At 35.3% G+C, this 23,991-nt stretch overlaps 2 protein-coding genes across 2 annotated transcripts; both read right to left on the bottom strand.

The window, feature by feature from the left end:
* Nucleotides 1-444: 444 nt before the first annotated feature.
* Nucleotides 445-6,866, bottom strand: LOC110106833 (hydroxyproline O-galactosyltransferase HPGT3). Its single transcript, XM_020836874.2, has 12 exons — nt 6,633-6,866; nt 6,470-6,533; nt 6,326-6,375; nt 6,053-6,231; nt 4,477-4,537; nt 4,266-4,338; nt 2,657-2,780; nt 2,461-2,548; nt 2,126-2,176; nt 1,578-1,649; nt 839-951; nt 445-696 (listed from the first exon to the last, which is right to left on the bottom strand). The coding sequence occupies exons 1-12, from the start codon at nt 6,794-6,796 to the stop codon at nt 674-676; spliced, it is 1,062 nt and encodes a 353-aa protein (XP_020692533.1). The 5' UTR covers nt 6,797-6,866; the 3' UTR covers nt 445-673.
* A 1,219-nt stretch (nt 6,867-8,085) lies between these two features.
* Nucleotides 8,086-22,938, bottom strand: LOC110106842 (uncharacterized vacuolar membrane protein YML018C). The gene is made up of 8 exons (XM_020836895.2): nt 22,448-22,938; nt 16,828-17,229; nt 15,388-15,605; nt 15,185-15,255; nt 14,997-15,098; nt 10,582-10,699; nt 10,371-10,506; nt 8,086-8,408 (listed from the first exon to the last, which is right to left on the bottom strand). Exons 1-8 carry the CDS (start codon nt 22,529-22,531, stop codon nt 8,346-8,348), a joined length of 1,194 nt encoding a protein of 397 aa, XP_020692554.1. The 5' UTR covers nt 22,532-22,938; the 3' UTR covers nt 8,086-8,345.
* Nucleotides 22,939-23,991: the final 1,053 nt, after the last annotated feature.

Below are 23,991 nucleotides of genomic sequence, written 5' to 3'. Positions count from 1 at the left end.
AAAAAAGTTATCCCAAATAAAATTTTAGTGGGCTAAAAACACAATTATAAGGAAACCAAGGTTAAATCAAAGCTCTGTTTTAAATTTTCTCCTTAAAAATTGGCTGATGCCCCATTTGATTGCTTGAACAAGATGGAACATAGATAAATGTTTTGGGTGAAAAAAATAAAGAAATTTGTTAGTTTCATCATTCAATCGAGCGCAATTGAAAAATGGCAGCTTTTGCTCCAAAATTAATTCTGTTGAAAAACTGTTCTCAAATAAAATGATTAAGGTTTCATTTGGGATGGCTTTCATATGGCTTCTTAAAGCAGCTTTCTAAAATGTACTAAAAAGCTGCTTTAAGAAGCAGTATGAAAGCCATCCCAAACGAAGCCTAAATTTCACATACCAAGACAGCTAACTTCAATGAAAAAAAAAACGAAACAGTGAAGCCAAGAAAAAGATAGAACATGAAAGAACATATCCTGCACTGTGATTCATTGAAAAATCAACGCATGTAATACTAAGCCAATATTTCTACACATTTAAGTATCAAACTAAATTTATAAAATCTTGCCTGGTTCACAAATGCTCTAACATGAAATCTTTTCTTCTCTGCAGCTGTAGCTCTTGTCTCTGACAAGACTCAAGACCATTGGGCATCTAAAGCTTTCAAATCCAAACCTATTGCTCAAGCCCTTGAGCAGACTTTCTCTGAAATAAATAAATAACAGAATTTGTATAACCAGAGTATTGATCATGTGGCTAGTAGAAATTCAGGAAAGAAATACAAGCTATTTCAATTTTGATGGAATAGAAAAGAAAATAGTCTGATAAGCACATTAAAAATGGCTACCTTGTCTGGAGCTGCTGCAACAAAGCCGGTCATCATCAACATAGCTCGCATCAAGACCCATAATCCATGAACCCACAGAGATGTCATCATGAGCATAAGATTTTAATGAAGCGCTGTTTAAGGGGAAAAATGGCGATATCTTAATTATTCTGTGGAGTAAATTGCTTTATGTACTTTTGAACTGTCGGCACAATTACAGCGAAGAGTAATTTTCATTTTAAGGATAGAAAATACGGATTAATTATTATGTGCGGACGCCGAACGTCATCCGGAGATCAACCAAAATGTGCGACGTCACCCTTTCGCTCGGTACCGCTCGGTATTGCGGCTCAGTACCACTGTCGTGGCACATTCTGGTTGGTCTCCCGGATGGTGTTCTGCATCCGGCCTCCGCACAGAATAATTTCTCGAAAATAAGGCATACTGAGCAGACACAAATTTGATATCTACCCTGAAACTAAGAGCAAATCGATTGAGCTAGAGCTTATTGGCACAGTGAAGAGTAATTTTCTGCTTAATAAGATGCTTGGGATTCTTTTTTTTTAAATAGAAATCTACGCTAGATGGTTTAATTAACTATAAGGCGCAATATCAGTTGCAGATTCATGAACTCCATGCAATCAGAAATTTAAAACTCTGAAACTAGAGCATATCTTCCGAGCTAGCTTGATCTCGTTGGTATAGTGACGAGTAATTTTCTGCATAGTAGATGCTCGGAGCAAAGATATTTCAAACTTACCTGTTTACGTTGACATAATGTGCCAAGCTGTTTGATAAAATGATTATAGAACCAGCCGCATGTCGAAAGTATCTATAAAAGGAAGATTGGAAGGTTATATCAACATTAAAAAGAATATAAAGGTCAATGTATCCTAGCAGCAAGAACAAGCAGGGAGCCGAATGATTACACAGTGATGCTACAATGCACATATTCAAGCATCTGTTACAAGTATATAGAGGAATCACTTGGTACAATTTAGGCCATTTCAAAGAATATAAAGTCCCTAATTGAAGCTTAACAAAAGGCTTTAAAATGTTGAAAAAAAATAAAAGCTAAGTGTATTTTCTATGTACTACTACGTTACCACTTGATCGGAGCTTAAGCTAATAAGATCAAAATATTCAGTCAAACTGGAATTCTGATGGGTGTTAGAGAAGGCATGAAAATATATAACCAGTCGAATTGAAAAAAATTATTTAAATAAAAGGCATGAGTAAGGCAAAGAGAGAAGAGGCATAAAATAAAAAACACTGAACAGTAAAATAACATCTATAACAGCTACTCACGACTTGTCATCACCAAATTTCCACCAGTCAGGTTCATACCATGGTTTTCCCCTGCAAAAAACATAAAATTGATCATAAACATGGAATAATATGGCTACTTGGCATTAAAAAAATTATTGCATTTTGCAGGAAGCGCTGCATGACACGCTTAAAGCAATCAACAACAATAAGAGAAAAAAATATGTTATATGAAATATTAGAAGTAGCTTAATAGCATAATTTTTGCCAATGTAGAGGGTATATAAAAGTTCTATAATTTTGTTCCTAGAGGCAATAAAAGTAAATGCCTACATGAATGGATTAATAAAGTAATACTTCAAGAGTTAGGAATTTACTCCTCATTTACTACAGCACCAGACTTCATGCATCCCAAATACGCACCATGTCTATCATGATGGCTTTTTAGGATTTCAATGAGTCCATCTATTAAGCCATAAAGAGAGAGGGACAATGTGAGACAACATTCAACATTGAGAAAGCCAGTATTGAATTTATTCTTAATTTAGAGACAAACAAGGATAAATGTCTTACTTATATCAATGTTTATATCATCATCAACTTTAACATAGAAATCTGCATTCCATCTTTCAACAGCTGCGCTGAAAAAGAATTTAACCTTTTTGGGCAACTCCTCACCAGCTTCTTCATGGCTATCCTAGAAGCCATCGAGAGAAATGTAAAATAATTATAAATGACGAGGATAAATTTGAATTTTATTTTCTCGTGAAAATTTGATTTATTTTATATAGTTTAAATTTATCATTTTTAGGATTATTCTAGTTTGTCATTAAGTTTGTCAACGATTGTTAATGGTCTGTTTTGAGATTATTAGAAATTTGCTATCTATCTGTTAGCAATTTATTAGTAGTTTGTTTGAAATTTATATAATTTATTATTTCTCCCACTTATAAATGTAGAAATTTTATGAAAGATAACTTATTGCATGAATAAAACTCTTCTTGTGAATATAGAGACTCTTCATTCTCCTCTATTTTGGAAGTTTGATCCTTGATTAGACATGAGGTTCCAATTTTTTAAGAGATCATCTCCTGGTATATGTAGTGCTTGCTTTTCAGACGAAATCTTTTCCTTCTTTTCTTCTCTTATTTTTTTCTTCTTTTACACTTTGTATTATTTATTGAAGTAAGACTGTGTCCAATCATATTTGCTACAATTTGGATTTCTATTGATGGCATGAAGTTTTACTAATATGCATAGCTTTCATGATCCGTAGCAACCATTGCCAGTATCTAAGGCCATGGATCTTTTGTCTAAATTAGTTTTTACTGTTTTTCAGTTTTCATCAGTAGTGAATAATTTTGGATTAACAGTTTTTTAGCTGCAATTTTGTGTTTACTGCATTATTTGCTACTGTTAACCCTCATGTAAAAACCAAAAGAAACAAAAAAATTCAGCTAACCTGTAGACCGACGGATCCACGAAATCTGCCGAGACGCTGCCGTAAATCCCCGGAATCCAGCTGAAATCCCGCTGTGCAGCGCCGCGTGCGTCTCTTCTCCGCGAATCCTGCCCAAATCCCGCAATCGCCTCGATCGAAAGCCCAAATCGTCGTTAAATAGCGAGGGGGCTGCTCGACGCTTCCACACTTCTTCCATTCTTTTTACTGTTTTTCAGTTTTAATCAGTTGTGAATAATTTTGGATTACAAGTTTTTTAGCTGCAATTTTGTGTTTACTGCATTATTTGCTACGTTACCTGTTAGATCTACTTTACCTAAACCATCCTACAACAAATTAGCAATCAAAGCTTAATGTTCTATCATAATATCTTACAAGCATATGATATAATATAAGGTTCATAATTCTCAGCGTTCATTTCTTATAGAAGGCTATGAATTTTTCATCTAAATTGAATTTATTATTTTTTGGCTTTCATAAAAAATGAAAGCTTCCTCATTAAATCTCAAAAAACAAAGAACTAGTAATAAAGTTTATGTAACAAAAAGACAATTTCAAATGTATTCAAGTAACATAATAAAAATAAATAATTCAAATTCTCCAATTCATTAGCATTATGAAGAAAGTTTAGTTATTTTTTCATCCTAAAAAAGTGAAAGCAGGAAACAATTAACCATGTAGCTTCAAGAACATCTTTTTGATAGCTCACCCCACACTACTTACAAGAATCAAGAAATCTTTTGTCTTAAGATTTTCATTGTCAATGTTACGATCCAGGCTATCACCTCTATTAGGACTGCAAATTCATTAAAAAAATTAGTTAAAATTAGAGAGAAATAGCCGTCAATTGGACAGAAAGAAAATGATTACTGAAATCACAACATTCCAAATCAATGTAATAGGCATAAAAAGTGGAGTTTAAGCATCACAAAACCTCCGACCAATTACAAAACGCAGAACCACACCGCTCTCCTCAAGCTTTTTCAAGTCATCACCTGCAAGTAGGCGCAAGTATATTGTTTGATAAATAAAACAGTACACTCAAAGAATAAAGAAAACTAAGACATCAAACTAAATTAACAACTAAGAATGTTCACGTTCTTGTAAAAACAAAATACTTTGCACTAGGAGGCTGCGAAAAGGTCAGTTTGCATGCTTATTAAGGCCTAGTTTGATTGGAAGTTTTTTGTGCTTATTCCTTTTTAAAATGGTAAAGTTATTTTTTCTTTACTGTTTGGTTTCTCAAACCACGTCCCCAATAACTCCATTTTTTTTTCATTTTTCTGCTGTTTTGAGAAAGCTTTTTATATGTGCTTTCTCCGTTAGAAAACTCCTTTTTCTGAACCATTGTTTCTTAAAACTGACTTTTACAAAAGTACCTAATAACCAAACGAAGCCTAAGGGGATAAAAGTCCAAAATAGTCCTCAGACTATTCATACGAGTCACAATTTACACCTAGAATATCACATTTCTCCAATTTAAGCTTTACTGTATAAAATTGATCAGAATAAACTAAATTAGAATTAATTTTGAATTCCAATTTCCATCAAATTCTACCAATGAGACCATTTCGGATCAATTTTATATAATCGATGAACTAAATTAGAGAAATGTGATGTTCTGGAACTAACTAACCACATGTGAATAATCAGAGGACTATTTTGGACTTTTTTCCTAATGAAGGTGTGAGCCTAGAATAAAGAAAGACCATTTATACACCTTAACAAGAAATTGATGCTAAAAAACAAGAGGAAAGATCATTCATCATTCAATCAATGAAATGACGGACTAAATGGCCGTTTATAGAAATATCATGACTTAGATAATGAATTAACAATTATTTATTTAAACTAAAAGAAAGCAAACCAAAGAAATAATTATAAACTAATAACATAGTCTAATACGTTATAGAGTAGGAAATCGATGGTAATGATGAAAGTTCTCATGGCCTCCATCAAGTCTTTAAAGGTGAAGAGAATACCCCTCTAGAATGAATGACACTTTGGTGCTCATCTAGATTGTTGGGGGACATAAAAAAGGTTCTTCAAATGTCATCCATGCAATATGTGGTGGACAACCAAACCAATGAACTCCAAATGGTCCAATCATAATCTCATCTATCATGATCTGATCAATATCAATTTGGCTGGGAATTGGTGGTAGACCAAGGATGGATACTAATGCAGAGAAAACACCCATAGAAAATAACAAAGGCTTGAATTGGGAAATATAACATGGATGAAAGCTTTCAGCCTTTCACAACTAGGACTGTTCAGAAAACATATCAAAGATATGAACACATATAATTATGGCTTTGTTTGGTTCATAAACATCTCAATGTTACATCATATTATTAAGAGCTATTAGTTGTTTGATTTGGTGACATTTCTAAATAACAAATTTATAAAAATATGAATAAAAAACACATTCTTTTACAGATAATATTGACTTCTGACATCTGAACAATACTGAACTAAACAGCCCAATGATTAAGAAACTTAAAAACCACCTCTCGGCATCCAGGAGGCTCGGAACCTTTTACGGTTGAGTCGACTCCCAAATCCAGTATAAGCTCCAATGACAGCTAGAAGCCTCCGATCTGAAGAGGAGCTATTATGCCTCAAGTAACCCTGGCTCTTCGCTAACGTCAAATCCATCTCAGCCTCCACAATCTTTCTTCCAATCTCCCTGGAAAAAAAAAAAGACGACAAAAAATTCAAACTCTGACAGCTTAAACGGAACTAAAAAGTATCAACTGCGGAAAATTTTTAACAGGGATTACTTGCATCCAAGGTCCATCAACTTGTCCTCTACCGTAACAACCCTCGGAAGCTGCAAGAAGTTAATGTATGGGATCAGGCGTAACTCCCTATAAGTCCAAAAAAATTAAAGTTATGAAGAATAAATATAAGGAAAATATTAAAACATTGCGAGAGCTTTTCTGAAGGAGATTGGAGAGTAAAGCTCGGTTCCCAGCGTCCTGCCACAATCTGGCAAAGAATTGATAGAAAAATACAATCTTTAGGTCAAGAAAATAAAAATGAAAACAATCAACAAAACCATTCGAAGGAAAGGGAAGGGGAAATCACCGGCCAGCAACATACAGCCAGGCCAGGCAAGAGATGAAGGCCATGATTAGTGAGGCTTTACTTGAGTGCGTGGAAGATGAGGGATTGGAGTAGGGCTTCCTTCGCCGATCGGCATTCATAACATTCAACAGCGAATCTGGGTGGTGGTGTTGGCTCATCTCCATTTCCGATCTTGGGGCAGGTGGGACGGCGCGGACAGAGAAATAGGTGGTCTCATTGGGCAGATTCGGCGTTTCTTTCGAGTGCGGTTTTCGTGTTGTTAGGTCAACTGGAACCTTACGGAAATTATCGGGTCAAAGCCTTCGACACGATCGTGACCCTAAATCCAATTTTCAAAGGCATGGTGGCTCAAGTCAAAGGGAAAATTATTGGGTTTGAACACTGGATGACATCCGGAGCTCAATAAAAACATGCCACATCATCTCTTATTCGGTACTTAGCTCAATATTTCACAGTATGGAGCTTGGTAATGCTCATGAAGTACCAAACTCAGTACTTCACAGTACCGAGTTCAGTATTACTCGGTACTATGAAGTACCGAACGGTAAGCTTTGTCCGGTATCCAAAGCCAATAATCTCTTCAAGTCAAGGATCTATTATTCTATGCGGATACCGGACGGTTCTCCCATCCGGTTACACGCTCAGTACCGAGCGCGGTCACAGTACAATTTTTGAGGTGACATTGTGCATTTTTATTAGTCTCTGGGCACCGTCCATACTCCGCATAGAATAATAAATCCAAGTCAAGGCTTTGCAAGTTCATATTTTTTTTAATTATATAACTTTATTGTTAACGTGCAAATAAAATTGAATTATTATAATTGAATTTTTCTAAATCTAAATGTTTTTGGCATTATTCAATAATAAATTGTATAGAAAAAAAAAAGAATTTAATATCATTTGATATCTAAAAAATTTTAAGAGGTTTAGATGTAGTTAGAATGTAAAAAAAAAATGTATGGAAAATTTATTAAAAAATGAATAAGAAAAACTTCAATGAATATCATAGAGTTAGGGTTGCGAATGAATGGAGTTGGTTGAGTAAGAACTTATTTGAGTTTAAGCTCATTTGTGAAATATTTGAGCTTAAGTTAATGAATATATAATCGGGTCTTAAATAAGCATATTATCAAAATTAATGAAGCTGCTTAACGAATTTGTTCATGAGCTTTAAATGATAATATTATTTATTAGCTTGTTCATTTATCAACCAATTATTTATAAATATGTTTAAGTTTGCTTTATTGGTTAATTAAGAAATCATAAACTTATTCGAATTGAACTTAGCAACGAGCATCTTATCAAGCATATCGGTTCATTTGCAGACCTACATATCGAATTAGAGAAATGTTTAAAGACCATTGAGTAAAATTAAACTTAAAATATTCTTACAATTTTTTTTCGCAACTTAAAATAAGCATGAGTAATCTGTATTAACAAAGCAAAGCTTTTGAAAGCACTAAAAAAATCATAGAAATTTCTTAAAACATATCAAAATCAAAACCTCCAAAGAACAGTAACTCAGTCTGTGGTTAAAAAAAAAAATGAAGCTATACACACTTAACATTGACATTTAACAACACTGATGGTACAGAGGAATCATACTATATCAAACCTGCTGCAAAAGATAAAAATCTAAAGAAGAGTAGGAAAAAAAATCATTATGGATCCCATACTTTCTGGAAATGAATGAATCAATAAGTTTCAGGAGCGCTACAATCCCAGCATCCTGTATATTCTATCTGAAATGTTAGCTATTACAAAACCTGCAAATACCTGTACAAGGAAAACCAAACGGCGTAGATCAGATGCTCATATTAAAGGTAATGCTTCGGTATTTCATTTGGAAGCTACTTTTTAGTACAAAAATCTATTAAACGCGGAAAAAAATAGTGGCTAAAACTGTTCCAAACCCTATGTTAATCTATTTCCATATAAATTAATATTAAATTTAATAATGCTCGACTTTGATCGAACGAAAAATATTTAAGAAATTTATATAAATATGACTTTATTTCATATTATTTACATATCTAACACCCAAAATATTAATATTACATGTCTACTACCCATATACAACTTTAATATTAAATATATCACTCCTATAATTCATTTCTACCTTTCATACTATCCTATAGACTTTAATATTTCATTCCATGCACCAAAATTTATTCTATGGGTGATAAGAATGTAATATTAATATTTTGGGTGTTAGATATGTAATAACATGAAATAAAATGGTATGGATGTAAATTCCCGAAAATATTTTTATGATTGTACCATGCAAGAAAATATTAGAGCTGTAATTGATGTAAATTGCATGCCACAAAATTTCAAATGGTTTGAAAGAAAGAGTTAACCAAAAAAAAAAGTCTTAGCTGGTCCTGTGTCCTTTACGGCCTGCCAGTCCCTAATGGAATTAATTGTCTGAATGGTAATACATTTTTATAATATTCATATTAAAAGTACCAGAACAAGAAGAAGAATGAGAAAGACTATCTCTTTGATTGTTCAAACAAAGAAATAGAAAAGAAAGTTTTGCTTATGGGTAAGTGAAGCCAAGAAATCTTTGGACTGAATCAGATGTTTAATTTTCATTTCTCTTTGAAAGTCTACTTTGATCAGCTTTGTAGAACAACTATGCAGCTTTCTGCCTCAAAAAAATATACAGAAACCAGGTGAGGAGAGTGTATCTCGTTGCTTTAAGCAAAAGTCATGGGCCCGCTGCTAAATGGATAGCGTGCAGAACCTCTATAGTTGTCATGGTAACTACAGAGGTGCAGTTGTATAGTGTCAATCAGCCAACTCATTTTGAAAGACTAGGATTTAATTCATAAAAATCAGAATAATTTAGAGAAAGATTCAATCTCAATCATCAAAAGTAGATTGAATGACTAAGATGCTGCAACAGCAACTCCACTATTGCCATGATAAGTTATGTATGCTTATTGTTATATTATAAACTATAATTGACCACTGAATTATTAACGAAAACTTAATTTATTAAAATAAAACTTTTAGATAAATCTCATATTGATTAAATGACTGATCAAGAAGGTTTCGGGTATAGAAAAAGATGATCAATTGAAAATAAATAAGCACTCTTTATAGTATGTTTAGATTATAAATTATTTTAGCAGCACTTCGGTTACATTTAAACATTTAGTTATTGAGCAATTATTATTATTGAAAGAACTATGATATCTATCCGACCGTCTATTCCTGTCTCATTAACTTGAGCTTCCGGGACAAGTTGAGACACCTTGGGGCGCCATATAGTATAATCTCAATACAGGTGAAGGTCAATCTTATAGCCAAAAAAACTACCCACTCAACTCATCCAAACCTCGATCTAACTCGTTTAAGAGGTTATTAGGATCAAGTCAATCAGATGCTAAACAAGGCAGAAGATAATATGCATTATGGATCCATATTATGTTCGATCCACTTTTGTCCTTATTAATCCTTTCAAAATAACAAAAATGGAAACAAAAAATAAGGTTAAGATAAGGAAGCCTTTAACTATCATCTGAAACTAAATTGTGACTATTCCATGCTATTAAATTACCTTTTGTAACTTTGAATTGTTCAATTACCAATATAATAAAATGAATATTTACGTATATTGGTGCACTCCATATCAAGATTTGCATGTAGGTTTTGCTTGAGAATCAAAAGAAACATTTACATGCATCCACTAAGAAAAACATAAGAAAAGTCATCATATATGATGCTTACCTGAGCTGAACCAAGAACATACACAGCTGAATAATGACGGCCATGTATCACCATATCAGCAACCATAGCAAGCGGTATTGTAAGTGACATGCCTAAGGTGGCTACAAGAGGAGTGGTCCATACAACACACAAAGCCCTATACAATACCAGAAACTGTAAGAAAATGAAGATGAATGGGAAAGGGGAAAATGCAAAGTGGTTTCAACGATACCAAAAGTAGTCCGAGAGCACACTTCCCACAAAGCCATTGGCAAGTACAACTTCTTCCATTTTAGCAGAGTGAGGAATTGTAAACTTGGGCTCAATTCCTAATGCAGTAAGCGGCCACACTGCAAAACAGAAACGGTGTGTAAGCAGATAGCTAAGAAATTGCTCCTCGATTAGAAAAATACCAGATATAGCTCAAATTTAACTGACTGAAAATGCCAAAAAGGGACTCAACTAGGACTGTCAATATTGGACCCGACCTAACCCGAACCGAAAAATTTGGGTTTGGGTTGACCCGAACCAGAAGTGGGTCGGGTTTGGGTCCGGAAAACCGACCCGCTTGCAAAAACGGGGGTTGAACCGAACCAGAATAGTATCGGGTCAGTTCTGGGTTCGATCCGAACTCGACCTGTGACTCGAAATCGACACCCTTAGACTCAACTCTAAAAATTATGAATCTTGTTTTAAGGAATTAAGCAAGCATTTTATACTACTCAATCACATTAAAGTTATTATTTCAAAGCAAGCAGCGTATTTCATGGAAGTAATTTAAAACAAAATAACTTTAAAGCAAATAACTCAACTGCATTTACTCTAGAATCTTTGTTTCGAAGAATTAAGCAAGTTTTTTTTTTTTGCTACTCCCATGAAAGTTGTTATTTTAAAGCATACAGCATATTTCATGGAAACACTTCAAAATGAAAAGCAACTTTAAAGCACAAGTTCAAGAGGAAAGCAGCTTGAGAGGAGATAGTGTTACGACATAAATGAAAAGCATTTGAAAGAAAAACACTTGCACCATAAACTGAATACAAATTTTGGTAGTTTATGTACAGACATAAAAACCCATTTGCAAACTAGCACATCTGATAAAATGCAACAAAAACAAAGTTCTCCAAATGTTTAAGATGATAACGTTATAAGATAGTCTGCTTTTACTTGAACACCATACAAATTCTATGCTAGAAAAAAAAAATATGAACATATATGCCACGCAACAAGGTACTAGTTGACTAAAGAGCGCAGGTTACAGAGTGCATTACAGAGGAGTTACAAACACCAATACATGTTGTGGCAGTATTAATTGATGAACTTTTTCCAAGTTCCATTAAGTGCAGTCACGTGCAGGCTGAGTAGGTGTATGTTAGGAGGGCTTTCAATGAGCCAAACCTCAGTAAACTAAGCTTAGCTCAGGTTTAGATTAATTCAATCAAGTTGACGTATCCGGAAAAAGCAAAATTTCACCCGCAAGTCTTGAATCCAAGTTCATGCTTAGCCCATCCAAGAAAAACTTTTTTACAATTGCTCATTGCTTGAAAATCCCAGCTCTCTAAACCAAGCTTTTAAAAATTGGACCACATCAGCCGGGTTCAACCGTGAATCGATCCTATGACTAGGCTGATCCATTATAAAACCCGCTCTGGCAGTGAACCGGAGCAAACTAATCAAAACCATTGGTTCAACCGGTGAACCGGTTCCGATTCCATTTAACTGGCTAGTTCAATGAGTTATTTAAATAATTACAACATCAATCCCTTATCCCACTAGTATGATTGGCTAAGTAAATTCTTTTTCTTCATTGTGTCATATTAAGAGTCAAATTCTCATTTGAATCTAATATAAAAAAAAAAAAACATTTCTAATATTTTGTAACCGTCTTTTTAGTTCTAGGTCTACCTTTCTTAGCATAGGCAAGATCTAATATATCTACTCACCTAACTGAGTTATCAGAAGGCCAACGTTTTATGTGACCAAATCTTCTAAGGCAACTCTCTCTAATCTTATCTTCATTGGAGCTACTCCAAACTTTTCACGTATATACTCATTTTGCATTATGTCTCTAAGCGTAAAGTCACTCATCTCAACTAAGAATCCTCATCTCTGCAACACTTAATTTATGCTTCTCTTTTAGTGGCCACATTTAAATAAGTAAATAATTAATTTAATATATTTCAAATATATATTAACTTTAACAAATTAATTGAAAACATGGTTTAAAATTGCGCAATTAGAGGCGCGCCTCAAGGCGCGCCTTTGCGCAATTCAACCAAAAAACGCCTCGAGGCTTACGCAATTCTGGACCTGGATGAGGCGTACGCCTCACCTAGACTGAGGCGCGCCTCAGAGACGCAATTGCGCAATTCTGGGAGAGGCGTACGCCTCACACGCTAGGTCCCACCCACTTAAAATAAGCCCTCTTCCTCGTTCGTTAAAACTCCCTCGCCGAATAAGAAAAGCGAGTGGAGGCCGGGGCCGAATTTTCGGAGCCCACACAATATAACAACAAATCCTCCTAAGATTTGATGTTAAAAAACTTATATGTAAAATAAGCAGACGCTACTTGACTCAAAAACTAAATTACTTCTCAATCAATCTGATTCCATTCAATCACTCAATTCAAGGACAACTCAATCAATATTTGAGTTTACTCCAAGTTGGAGAAAAACATAGGAGTTGGTGAGAGGAATTGAACCTAAAATTTGCATGAAATGCAAAATACCAACCATTAAACCAACAATTATTTTCTTTATCTAATATGAAAAAAATTTAAAACAAACATACTGGAATCCCAAACAAGAGCTCATGTTGAACATAAATCAAGTAGAAATAGATTTTGAGCCAACAAAAATTGAGCAAGTTGCGAGCATTTTTAAAACCACTAGTATGTATGCACATGTATATAAGAAAAAAAAATTCTAAGATTATTTCATCACCAATAAAAAAAAACAAGATTTCATAATGGATTTTTTTAATTGGATTATAAGAAAGCTCCTAATACAAAGAGTTCTTCAAATTATCAAGAATCAAGCACATGGATCATTCATCATTTGTAATAATTAAAGTTTATTACATAATTTTGATCGGCAAAATACATGGATAAAACTAGACAGTGAAAGTGGGTTTCTATATGCCACTAAGTCATTCTTCGTTTTTTTTTTATTTACATGCAATACAAATAATTAAATTATTTATAAAAATTGATCAACTTGGTTAGAAAATATTAGAAACGACCTTTCTTTATTAAATCTAAACGAGAATTTGACTCTTAATATGAATGGAGAAAAAGGATTCATGTAGCCGACCACACGTAGTGGGATAAAGGCTTGATGTTATTGTTGTTGTTGTATAAAAATTGATGAAACTTGACACAGGAGTATTTTTTAGGTCTTGGGTAATAATTAATGTATTTATCTTGAGGTTGAAGACCATAAAAGAAAATGGGCATAAAATTTAAATTTTGAAAGAGAATGATCATTCTCTTCCAAAGAGAAAAGTCCATCTTTCTCTCTCCCTCTCCCTCTCCCAATGAGTAGAATGAATGATCAATGAATGATACATATATATTTGTGTTTGCGCATGTATTTAGCTAGCTCAAATATGATTCAACCTAACGAAGCTTGGCTCTAGTTCAGTTAGAAAATAATTAATATAAAATAAAACTATTTTACATGATTGAATTTTCTTTCAAAGGAAACTCATCCAAAGCAAAATTTTATTTGAGCTCAACTGAATTTTCAACATTTGAGCTTTCTTAGCATCTGTGGCTGTGTTACAAACAATAATAACAGTACCATAAAAGATAGGGGGACACAAAGTATTGCTAAAATGGTTGTTAATCTATAATGCATTTATTTCCAATAAGCATTAATGTTAGAGTGAACAGTAAATAGAAAAAAAAAATCGAGTGATACATTTATTTGATTAGTAACTATCAGATTAAATGCGAAGAAGAAAAAACAAGGACTTTTCAATTTGTATGAATCAAGTGGACCGGTTCACTGATTGGATTCACACAGTCCAAAGAAAACTCAAGAACCCAAAGGAATTACCATAAAGCAACTATCAAAATGACTGGGGTTAAGAATCATGAAATAGAACTTATATTCAGATTCATGTGAATTCGGCATAGTAAAACCTACACAATCAACTGTTCTGCAAAGCATGAACATCCTATAATGCTTCTTATGTTTGTCAACCAAATACATCCCAGTCAAATCAGGCAACGAATCAGACATCTATGAGCTATACATGAAATAGGTAAGTTCCACTTTGTAGTCTCTAATCCACGATGAAAGTGAATAAAAAAATTATTACAAAAAGGAATAAGAAAATTATGATAACGGAAAACTCATTTCTGAGGCCAGCAGATGAATTTTCCATTTTCGAATTTCAAAAGCCAAGATAAACGCAGGTAGCAACCACTCAAGACAATTTCCATATGTTGACAGAAAACTAGATGTCTTTATATTTCTTCCTGGAATACGTTAAAAAAAAAAACAGCCACAGGAATAATGAAACCCAAAAATAAACTATTTTAGCCATCATATATGTTATAATATATGAAAATGGTGGCATGACTTCGCTGTTTCATTCATAGAGAAAGAAAGCATATGGATGAAAGTATGATAACAGCCTTACCAAGCCACCATAGAGCAACAAGTGTAAACAATCCGACATATCCAAACAACTTCTGAACATCAACTCTCTTGCCTTCCTCCCCACAGAACTTCTTTAGAAGAACTGCAAAGTTCATAACAGTGCATAATAGTTACTTGACCAATCAGAGATTTAAACAGACAAGTCATGGAGTAAAGAGTAATGCCAACCAGTAAATAGCCCATATGATACAGCAGAAAGAAGACCAAAAAGATCTCCAACAAGTGACCTCTTTCCGTTCCTGCATATAATTAAACTAAAGATTTATGAAAGGTCCGCACGATTATTACATGCTGAAGTTGACATAAACTTCAACAATCAAACTACAAGCCAGCATTCAGCAAAATACATATACAAAAAGTAAGAAACTCACCCAGTGGAGCTCAGTTGAGACTCATCTGTGGCCCACGTCTTGCCTAGGGTTGCCATAACAACTCCAGCCATGCTAATGAATACGGCAACTAATTTTGCAACATTTAAGGAGTCTTGTCCAAGAAGCACACCAATAAAGAGAGTAAAAAGACCTGAGGTAGATGATAGGACTGTTGTACTTGCGACACTAGTCCTTGCAAGTGCTGCATTTGATAGATACTGCACCCATCCAATACAAAAAATAATTTAGCAAAAACTCTCGTTTTAGAGGTAAATAATATAAGTTTGTTTCACCATTGCGCTATCTTTTGAACAGAACTCTCTAATAAAAAGAAAAGCTCATCTCAGATGACAATAAAGGCCATAAAAACCAAAGTTCAAAGTGGAAGCACAGAAACTTTGTTTGGAGTCCATGCTTAGTTGTTAAAGCAGAGTACTTATCCGGTCCATTTAACAGCAGATATTGTTCTGTTGTGATTAATAAACTAGCAATTTTACGTATGTTTACTCACTTTCACTTCAAACTCCCTCCTTTTCAAGGGAAAATGATTGAAGATCCTTCATTTTACATGTCTATCAAGTCATGTGGATCAAACCTATCACCAAAATAAAATTATATTGAAAACAAATATTTTGTAAAATGAATAGACCTTAAACACATTATCTTAATAGTTTAACGCTCTAAACACCCATCACCACCCATAAACTAAATCAAATTCTGAGTGTAGGCCTCAAAGGGAAAATATAACCATATCATCTCTATTTCACATGTTATTTCAACCTTTTAATCCCTCTGATTGTGTTCATCTTGATTAGCACGCTCATTATTTGCATTTAAATACAACATGCACAGAAAAATTGTTAAAATCAATAGGAAATAGGAAGAAAAAAAAAAAAGAAATCAAACTGTAAGTCCCAACTTTTTGATCTTGAATACTAAAAACATTATGTTGTCGCATCCTCAGGGTGAAAAAACTATGAAGCCAAAATTAGTGTTACATGAATTCTTCATTGAATTCATCATAATTTCACTAATCCATATCAACTACTAAAAATCCAGACATAAGATCCTACTTTTAAGAAGAATAAAAGCTTAGTTAAGGATAAAATTATTGTTATACTCACTACATTCAAACTAATCCAAAAAAATAGATATAAAAAAAGTAAAATTCGGCCATAAATGATAAGGAGATATGAAGGATATGAAAATAAGTCTGGCTCATCTCATCTGTTTTGTGGTTTAACTCCTTACGATTGACCTATGAGAAACAAGCCTATCTCAGTTACATGGTCAGACCATATTGACAATATTGCATCATAGAACGTTACTTTTCTGTTTGGATGGTCAAGCAAAAAAAGCCATAATTCAACTGACGTTTTGATTTGTTTGAAAAACCATTGGTCAAACTGAATATAACATTTTACAAAGTTAGTTTCTTACCTCTGTTACAAACCAAATTGGCGCTAGATAAAACCCATATTTTACAATATCCCTTGTAGTAAGCTCTACAGATTCTTTCTGCCCATCAAAATCATCTTTGATCTTCACAATAAATGGACTTTCCTCTCCTTCTTGTATAGAAAGGTCAATGCCACTTTCTTTTCGATTTAAAGGGGAATGTGATTCTATTTGAAGCATTTTCTGCATTTCCTTAGATTTTGCAAGGGAATTTGTTGCAGAAGATTGGTTGGCAGACTTCAAAGTTTTGCCTCCTTTAGATGAATGCTTTCTTAGCATGTTGCATATCCAATCCTTCATAAAGGCTATCGGAAGATAAATGATCATGAGAGAGGCTCCCAAATAAGTGACAGCAAAAGGTTGTTTGTAGTCTGTAAAAATACCCTGTTCAAGAATAGCAAGTTAAGAACATATGCACAAGAAACCAAAATATACTTCTTTATTGCCCACAAATGAAATGAAAAGCAAACCAAACAAGTGTGTTACCAAACAAAGGAGAAAGAATGCGAGAGGCCTGCAGACAAACTAATTCAGCTGTAAACTGTATAAAGTCCCACAATATTGTTTTCTGCCCATAAGGCTCTGAAAGATCAGGCCAAACCAACAGATTCAATTATTTAAAAATAAAAAATATAGGACCAGCGATATTTTCTGGAACTGTAACAATATTTCTTAAATATTTCGCTCATGGTAGATAGAAAACAAGCTAAAAAAGCAGAACTGCAACTTTCCACTGAAAGAAAACTAAAACCGATAATACACCAACAACAGATCAAAGACTGAGTAGTTAAAGTTACACATCAGTCCAATCTAATAGGTTTCAAACTTACTAAAAAGAGCACACCAGTGATTTGTTTTATATGAGGTGCAAGAAGATTTTCACAACAATTAGATTCTAAGTTTTATTTGTAAGATAAAACATAAGATAAAGCATGCAATGGATGAGGTAAGTAACATGTCAATTAGTACAATTGCATGATAATAAACAATAAGCTTTTTCCTTACCAAGCGTCCTGTTGTGATCAGCTTGCATGCATTACCCATAGGTTTAATTTTGGCAGTCATCTAATATAATGTAAAGATCTCAGCAGCAACAACAACAACAAGCCTTTATCCCACTATGTGGGGTCGGCTACATGAATCCTTTTTCTCCATTGTCTCCTGTTAAGGGTCAAATTCCGATCTAAATCTAATAAAGAAATGTCATTTCTAATATTTTCTAATCAAGTCTTTTTAGGTCTATATCTACCTTTCTTAATATAAGTCAAATATAATACATCTACTTTCCTAACCAGGTCATCGGAAGGCCACCTGATGTGAAACCAACATGCGCAGGAGCTCATTAAGAAATTTTAAGAATAAATTGGCAATGTAATTCCATTCAATAGCTTATTGCAATAATCAAGGAATTTCAATAAAGAACCTTAGTCTTCAACTAGCTTAGGCGAAGAAGTACACATAGATTAACCAAAACTCCTAGGTAACCAAAGATAGTAGCAATACCAAAAGCTATTAATCAATCTGCAACTTAATAATGAGAATTATCACCTTGGGGATGGATCACTCAACTACACTAGGATTAGCGGAAGAATGTCTTTAGTATACCCAACGATGCCAAGAGGACGATAGCAACCCCAATGGCCTTGAACCACGGAAAGGTTGACGGTGGCGAGGACGGCGGGAATGGTTGACTGTCGATGTTCCAATCGTAGTTTGGAAGTTGGCGGTCGATGACACTCGCAAGAGTAGGAACCACTCGATCCAAATAATCTCCGGTGTAGAACGAAAAAAGGAGAGGATCTCCTCTCCAAAAATCTGAGACAAATTTTGATTTCTTTGCCCAAAACCTGAGAAGAATCTTGATCTTGCAAAACAGCAGCTTTGAGACTTCAAGTGGCTATGAAAACACTGCCAGTTGCTGGAATGCTCTGGCTGCAACTTTAGACGGCAGAAAATTCCAACATCTGAGTGAATTTGGGTGGAGATTTGTGGAGGGAAATTAGCATATGAGCCGTGGGGGGTTTTCGGCCAGCAGGGGAGAGCAACAGGCAATCTTTCCAAAGCGATTTGCTCAACTTATGGAAAGCTTTCAAACATCCAGCAATAAAGGGGAAGGGGGAGCAGCGGGATAGGGATGTGGAGGTGGATTAATTTCCTGAATCCTATCCCGTATTTCAGGGAAGCATTTAATGCTTGAATCCTTTTGAAATTTTTTTTTTTTTTTGGGGGGGGAGATTAAAATATCTGAAATTATTTCCTAAAGATGGATTTGGTTTTAGGAAGTAATTTGCAAATACTAAGGAGCTAGAAGAGAGAGGGGAGGGAGAAACCAACATGCACAGGAGCTCATTAAGAAATTTTAAGAATAAATTGACAATGTAATTCCATTCAATAGCTTATTGCAATAATCAAGGAATTTCAATAAAGAACCTTAGTCTTCAACTAGCTTAGGCGAAGAAGTACACATAGATTAACCAAAACTCCTAGGTAACCAAAGATAGTAGCAATACCAAAAGCTATTAATCAACAATCTGCAACTTAATAATGAGAATTATCACCTTGGGGATGGATCACTCAACTACACTAGGATTAGCGGAAGAAGGTATTTAGTATATCCAACGATGCCACGAGGACGGTAGCAACCCCAACGGCCTTGAACCACGGAAAGGTTGACGGTGGCGAGGACGGCGGGAATGGTTGACTGTCGATGCTCCAATCGTAGTTTGGAAGTTGGCGGTCGATGACGCTCGCAAGAGTAGGAACCACTCGATCCAAATAATCTCCGGTGTAGAACAAAAAAAGGAGAGGATCTCCTCTCCAAAAATATGAGATAAATTTTGATTTATTTGCCCAAAACCTGAGAAGAATCTTGATCTTGCAAAACAGCAGCTTTGAGACTTCAAGTGGCTGTGAAAACACTGCCAGTTGCTGGAATGCTCTGGCTGCAACTTTAGACGGCAGAAAATTCCAATATTTGAGTGAATTTGGGTGGAGATTTGTGGAGGGAAATTAGCACATGAGCCGTGGGGGGTTTTCGGCCAGCAGGGGAGAGCAACATGCAATCTTTCCAAAGCGATTTGCTCAACTTATGGAAAGCTTTCAAACATCCAGCAATAAAGGGGAAGGGGAAGCGGCGGGATAGGGATGTGGAGGTGGGTTAATTTCCTGAATCCAATCCCGTATTTCAGGGAAGCATTTAATGCTTGAATCCTTTTGAAATTTTCGGCTGGGGAGGGAAGATTAAAATATCTGAAATTATTTCCTAAATATGGATTTTGTTTTAGGAAGTAATTTGCAAATACTAAGGAGCTCGGAGAGAGAGGGGAGGGAGTTACTTCAAAACCTGAAATTAATTTCAGGATTTGAATGAAATTTGGGGGGAATTTGATTTGATATTTGATTTCAAGTTGGCATGGAATTAATGCCTTAAGTGAGCATTAAATGGAGAGAGAGAGAGAGAGAGGGCCTAGTAAGGCCGGCGGCATGGAGAGAGGGGGAAGGGGGAGGGATCACAGGGAAGAGGTTTCCAATTTGGGGAGATGACGTGGAAATAGATTTAAAAGACTCCAATTTAATTTAAATTGAAATTGGAATTCGTCATGAAAACTTTCCTAAATTGGAAATTCAAATTAGGAAAGAATTTGAAATTTGAAATTCAAATTTCAAATTGGAAACTTGCGGAATGAGGGATTGGACGAGTGGGGAAGGTCGCCGGCAAGGTGGCCGGTCGGGGCCGTGGGAGTGGCCGGCGGCGGGCTTCCAAGGGGCGGCGGCAACAAGAGTTTTGGAAGGGATTTTCTTATGGTTGAGGGGAAGAAGATGGAAGAAAACACGAACGAGAGATACAATAACTTAACCACGAGCCGCGGACTCTTCCAACGCCTGGTAGGCCTTGCGATTTGCTCCCCTGAGCTCTCTCCCTTCTCAAGCTCTCATGCAAGAAGAAGTAGAAACAAAACACAAATTTTCATTCCAATATTCATTAGCTATTACAAGAGAAAGACCCATATATATAGGTCTCAAGCATACAAGAAGAAATAAAGACTAAATTGCCCTCAGGGCCCCAACATGACTCAACTCAACATAAGGGTACAATAGGAAAACATAAAAATAAAATGCATAAACAACTAGAAATATAAGCTCTGAATCGTGGCCATCGATCTGCAATGCTTCCGGCGATACACATGTTTGAACCTTGGATCGATGTCCTCATCACCACCGTTTTATATGACCAAAGTATCTAAGGCGACTCTCTCTAATCTTATATTCCACTAGAGCTACTCCAATCATTTCATGTATATGCTCATTTCGTATCCTATCTTTAAGTGTAAAGCCACTCATCCACCTAAGCATCCTCATCTCTGCAACACTTAACTTAATATTATGCTTCTCTTTTAATAGCCATCATTCTACACTATAAAGCATTCAGGTCTCACTACCATCTTATAGAATTTTCCCTTAAGTTTGAGAGGAACTTTTCTATCACATAACAAGCCGATGCATTCCTCCACTTCAACCATCCAACTTGAATTCTACTAATAATATCCCCATCTATTTCAACATCACTCTGAACAATGGACCCAAGATATCTAAAACGTGTGTTCTTATTAATGACTTGATCGTCCAAAGTCACAATCTCCCCACTAGATCTATTATTACTAAAATTATACTCCATGAATTAAGTTTTAGATCTACTCAAAAGAAAGCCTTTAGACTATAAGGTTTACCTCCATAATTCAAGTTTACCTTCAACTCCCTCTGTAGTCTTATCAACAAGAAGAATCTCATAAACAAAAAGCATACACCATGGTACAACCTCTTGCAAATGTCTAGTGAGAACATCCATGACTAAAGCAAAAATATATGGGCTTAAGGCTGACCCTTGATGTAATCCAACTAAAATAGGAAAATACTTGGTCAAACCACCTTGTGTTTGAACACAGGTACTCCTGCATAATTCTTCCCAAAATTATACCATAAACCTACAGATTTCCAGATGCAAGCTATGCTATCTACGGTTGATGAAGCATAATTCTTCACCGAAAAAAGAAAAGAAAAGTTCATTCTAGCGCAGTGCAGGCCGATAAAAGAGGCAGGAAGCATCAAAATTACTGAATTAAAATTTCTAACCCAAATATATCAAGAAAATAATATGACAAAGTCTTCATTAATGAATAAACTCTACTCAAACTGTTTTCTTCAATATGACTAAGCAACTTAGCTGTTCTTTATGCATCTCAAATCCTGGGGAGTCTATCAGCCACGAAAATCATCATAATCCCACCACTCCTAATATGGCCAAGGCTAGCCTTTTCATGAGGATTAACCGCAACCGTTTTGCTGATTCCAACAAAAATCCCTTATTCCATCCAAGGCCGACTCCTCATGTTCCCATTCATCAGCGACGGCAATCCAATGATCCACCTCTTTCCTCATCTCTGCCACTTCTCCCTTCCGATCTCAAAACCGACCCCATAATCCACCCACAGACTCCCAGATCTCAAACACCAAAACAACAAAAAAAAAACATCTCCGAAACACAAAACAACCAATTATAAAAAAAGAAATCTGGCACCACAGACAATAGTGGGATCCATCTCACCTGCGTGACTTCAGCAGACGTAACCCAGATCACCACCACAGCGCCGATGAGAAGCAGCCCAGCTCGATACCTCCATCCCGCCATCTCCCTCTCCCCAGCAAAACCGCCAAAACCTAACTGGATCCAATAGAAAAGGATCCGCAGCTTTGCTGCGAGGAAAGCGGGTATTGCAAGATCACCAGAATCCCGATCTCGACCAGCAGCAACAACAAGCCGGCGCGTATTCCATTACGAAGCAAGCAGCAAAAATGTTGGAAGGATTTGAAAGAGTTGGCGTTTTCCTATCACTTCGGGCTTCTTCACCTCCGTCGCCGCCCGCTCCTGTCTCTTGTTCGCTGCGGCTTAGGTAGAAGCCGGAGGGCAGTGTGCACATACAGGAATGCGGGAATTTCGGAAAATAAGGAACAATTTTCCCGTTACTATATACGTACGGCGACCAGACGTGACCGGAGGAAACGGACACCACTAATTCCACTTTTGCAGGCGTAGCAATTTTGGTGCGGGCAGTTTGATTTATCGAACAAGGTTCTCGACTAATTAATATAATGATTCGAATTATAATTTTTACTGACCCCAATTTCAATTCGTTGGCTGTTTTTTACGATTTTATTTTTTTTTTCTTTTTTTTCTTACAAATATAATAATTATTTAATTGAGTAATCATAAAAATAATAGTTCAAAATATTTACGGCTATGTAAATATATTATTTATTTTAAATACGCTTGAAATGTTCAAATAATTTTACCTGCGACGGCTAAATATATTGGGGGTTTTTGTTCATGAATTATTTATTTGAACTTTTAAAAATTGAAAGTGTTAACAAAGGCTTGGGAAAGATAATACATTCATGTAGGACTTTTCTTTGTTGCTTGGAAGGTGTGAAGGATGTCCAAGGGGCTTTCGAAGGCTAGGGTTTCATGGCAATGGGCAAAAGGTGTAGTCAGGGGCGAAACCAGCTATAATTTTCAAGGGGGGGCAAATTTATAAGTAACTTTTAGCATATAAAGTAACTTTTAGCATATATAAAAGGGGGTCCAAGGGGGCAGCACCCCCTAGTGGGGTTCGACCTCTACAAAATTTGATTTACAATTTCTCTTTGTATATGGTTCATCATTCCCTGGCAATAACACCTCTACATAATGTATTTAATTATGCATGGGGCAATTGCCTAAATATCATAATATTTTAAATTTTTTAGGGGGGGGGCTTGTTTTGAAGTAAGCATATTTTGAGATATATATATAATACCGTAGGTAAATAAATTACTTTTTCCCTTCAAATCAAACAACAACAATCCTTAACTATATATAAAATAAATGTGTTACGCTTACTTGGCTACCAACCAAACAACCCTAAATGAAGATAATAATGAACAGAGTTTGCACTCTAGCCTACATAATTTTATTTTACTAATAGTTAGTCTTTGTATTAACGACATATTGTATGCTCAGAAAATTTTGAATGCATATGAATCATGCACACATGAGTGGACAAATGTCTCAATTATTTATTTATTTGAATAAATATATTCAAGAGATTATTT

Source organism: Dendrobium catenatum, unplaced genomic scaffold (genome assembly GCF_001605985.2).
Source record: "Dendrobium catenatum unplaced genomic scaffold, ASM160598v2 fragScaff_scaffold_879, whole genome shotgun sequence".
NCBI classification, from domain to species: domain Eukaryota; kingdom Viridiplantae; phylum Streptophyta; class Magnoliopsida; order Asparagales; family Orchidaceae; genus Dendrobium; species Dendrobium catenatum.
Note: the sequence above shows the minus strand (reverse complement) of the source record. Positions and strands in the feature narration are given on the sequence as shown.

Coding starts and splice junctions, on each gene's coding strand:
- LOC110106842 (XM_020836895.2), bottom strand. CDS start 22,531: ATGGCGGGATGGAGGTATCGAGCTGGGCTGCTTCTCATCGGCGCTGTG. Junction 15,606..16,827: donor CAATTTGGTTTGTAACAGAG/GTAAGAAACTAA, acceptor GGATGGGTGCAG/TATCTATCAAATGCAGCACT. Junction 10,700..14,996: donor TGTTGCTCTATGGTGGCTTG/GTAAGGCTGTTA, acceptor TCTGTTTTGCAG/TGTGGCCGCTTACTGCATTA.
- LOC110106833 (XM_020836874.2), bottom strand. CDS start 6,796: ATGGAGATGAGCCAACACCACCACCCAGATTCGCTGTTGAATGTTATG. Junction 2,549..2,656: donor TGATATAAACATTGATATAA/GTAAGACATTTA, acceptor ATGGCTTAATAG/ATGGACTCATTGAAATCCTA. Junction 2,177..2,460: donor GGTGCTGTAGTAAATGAGGA/GTAAATTCCTAA, acceptor TGTTTTTTGCAG/GGGAAAACCATGGTATGAAC.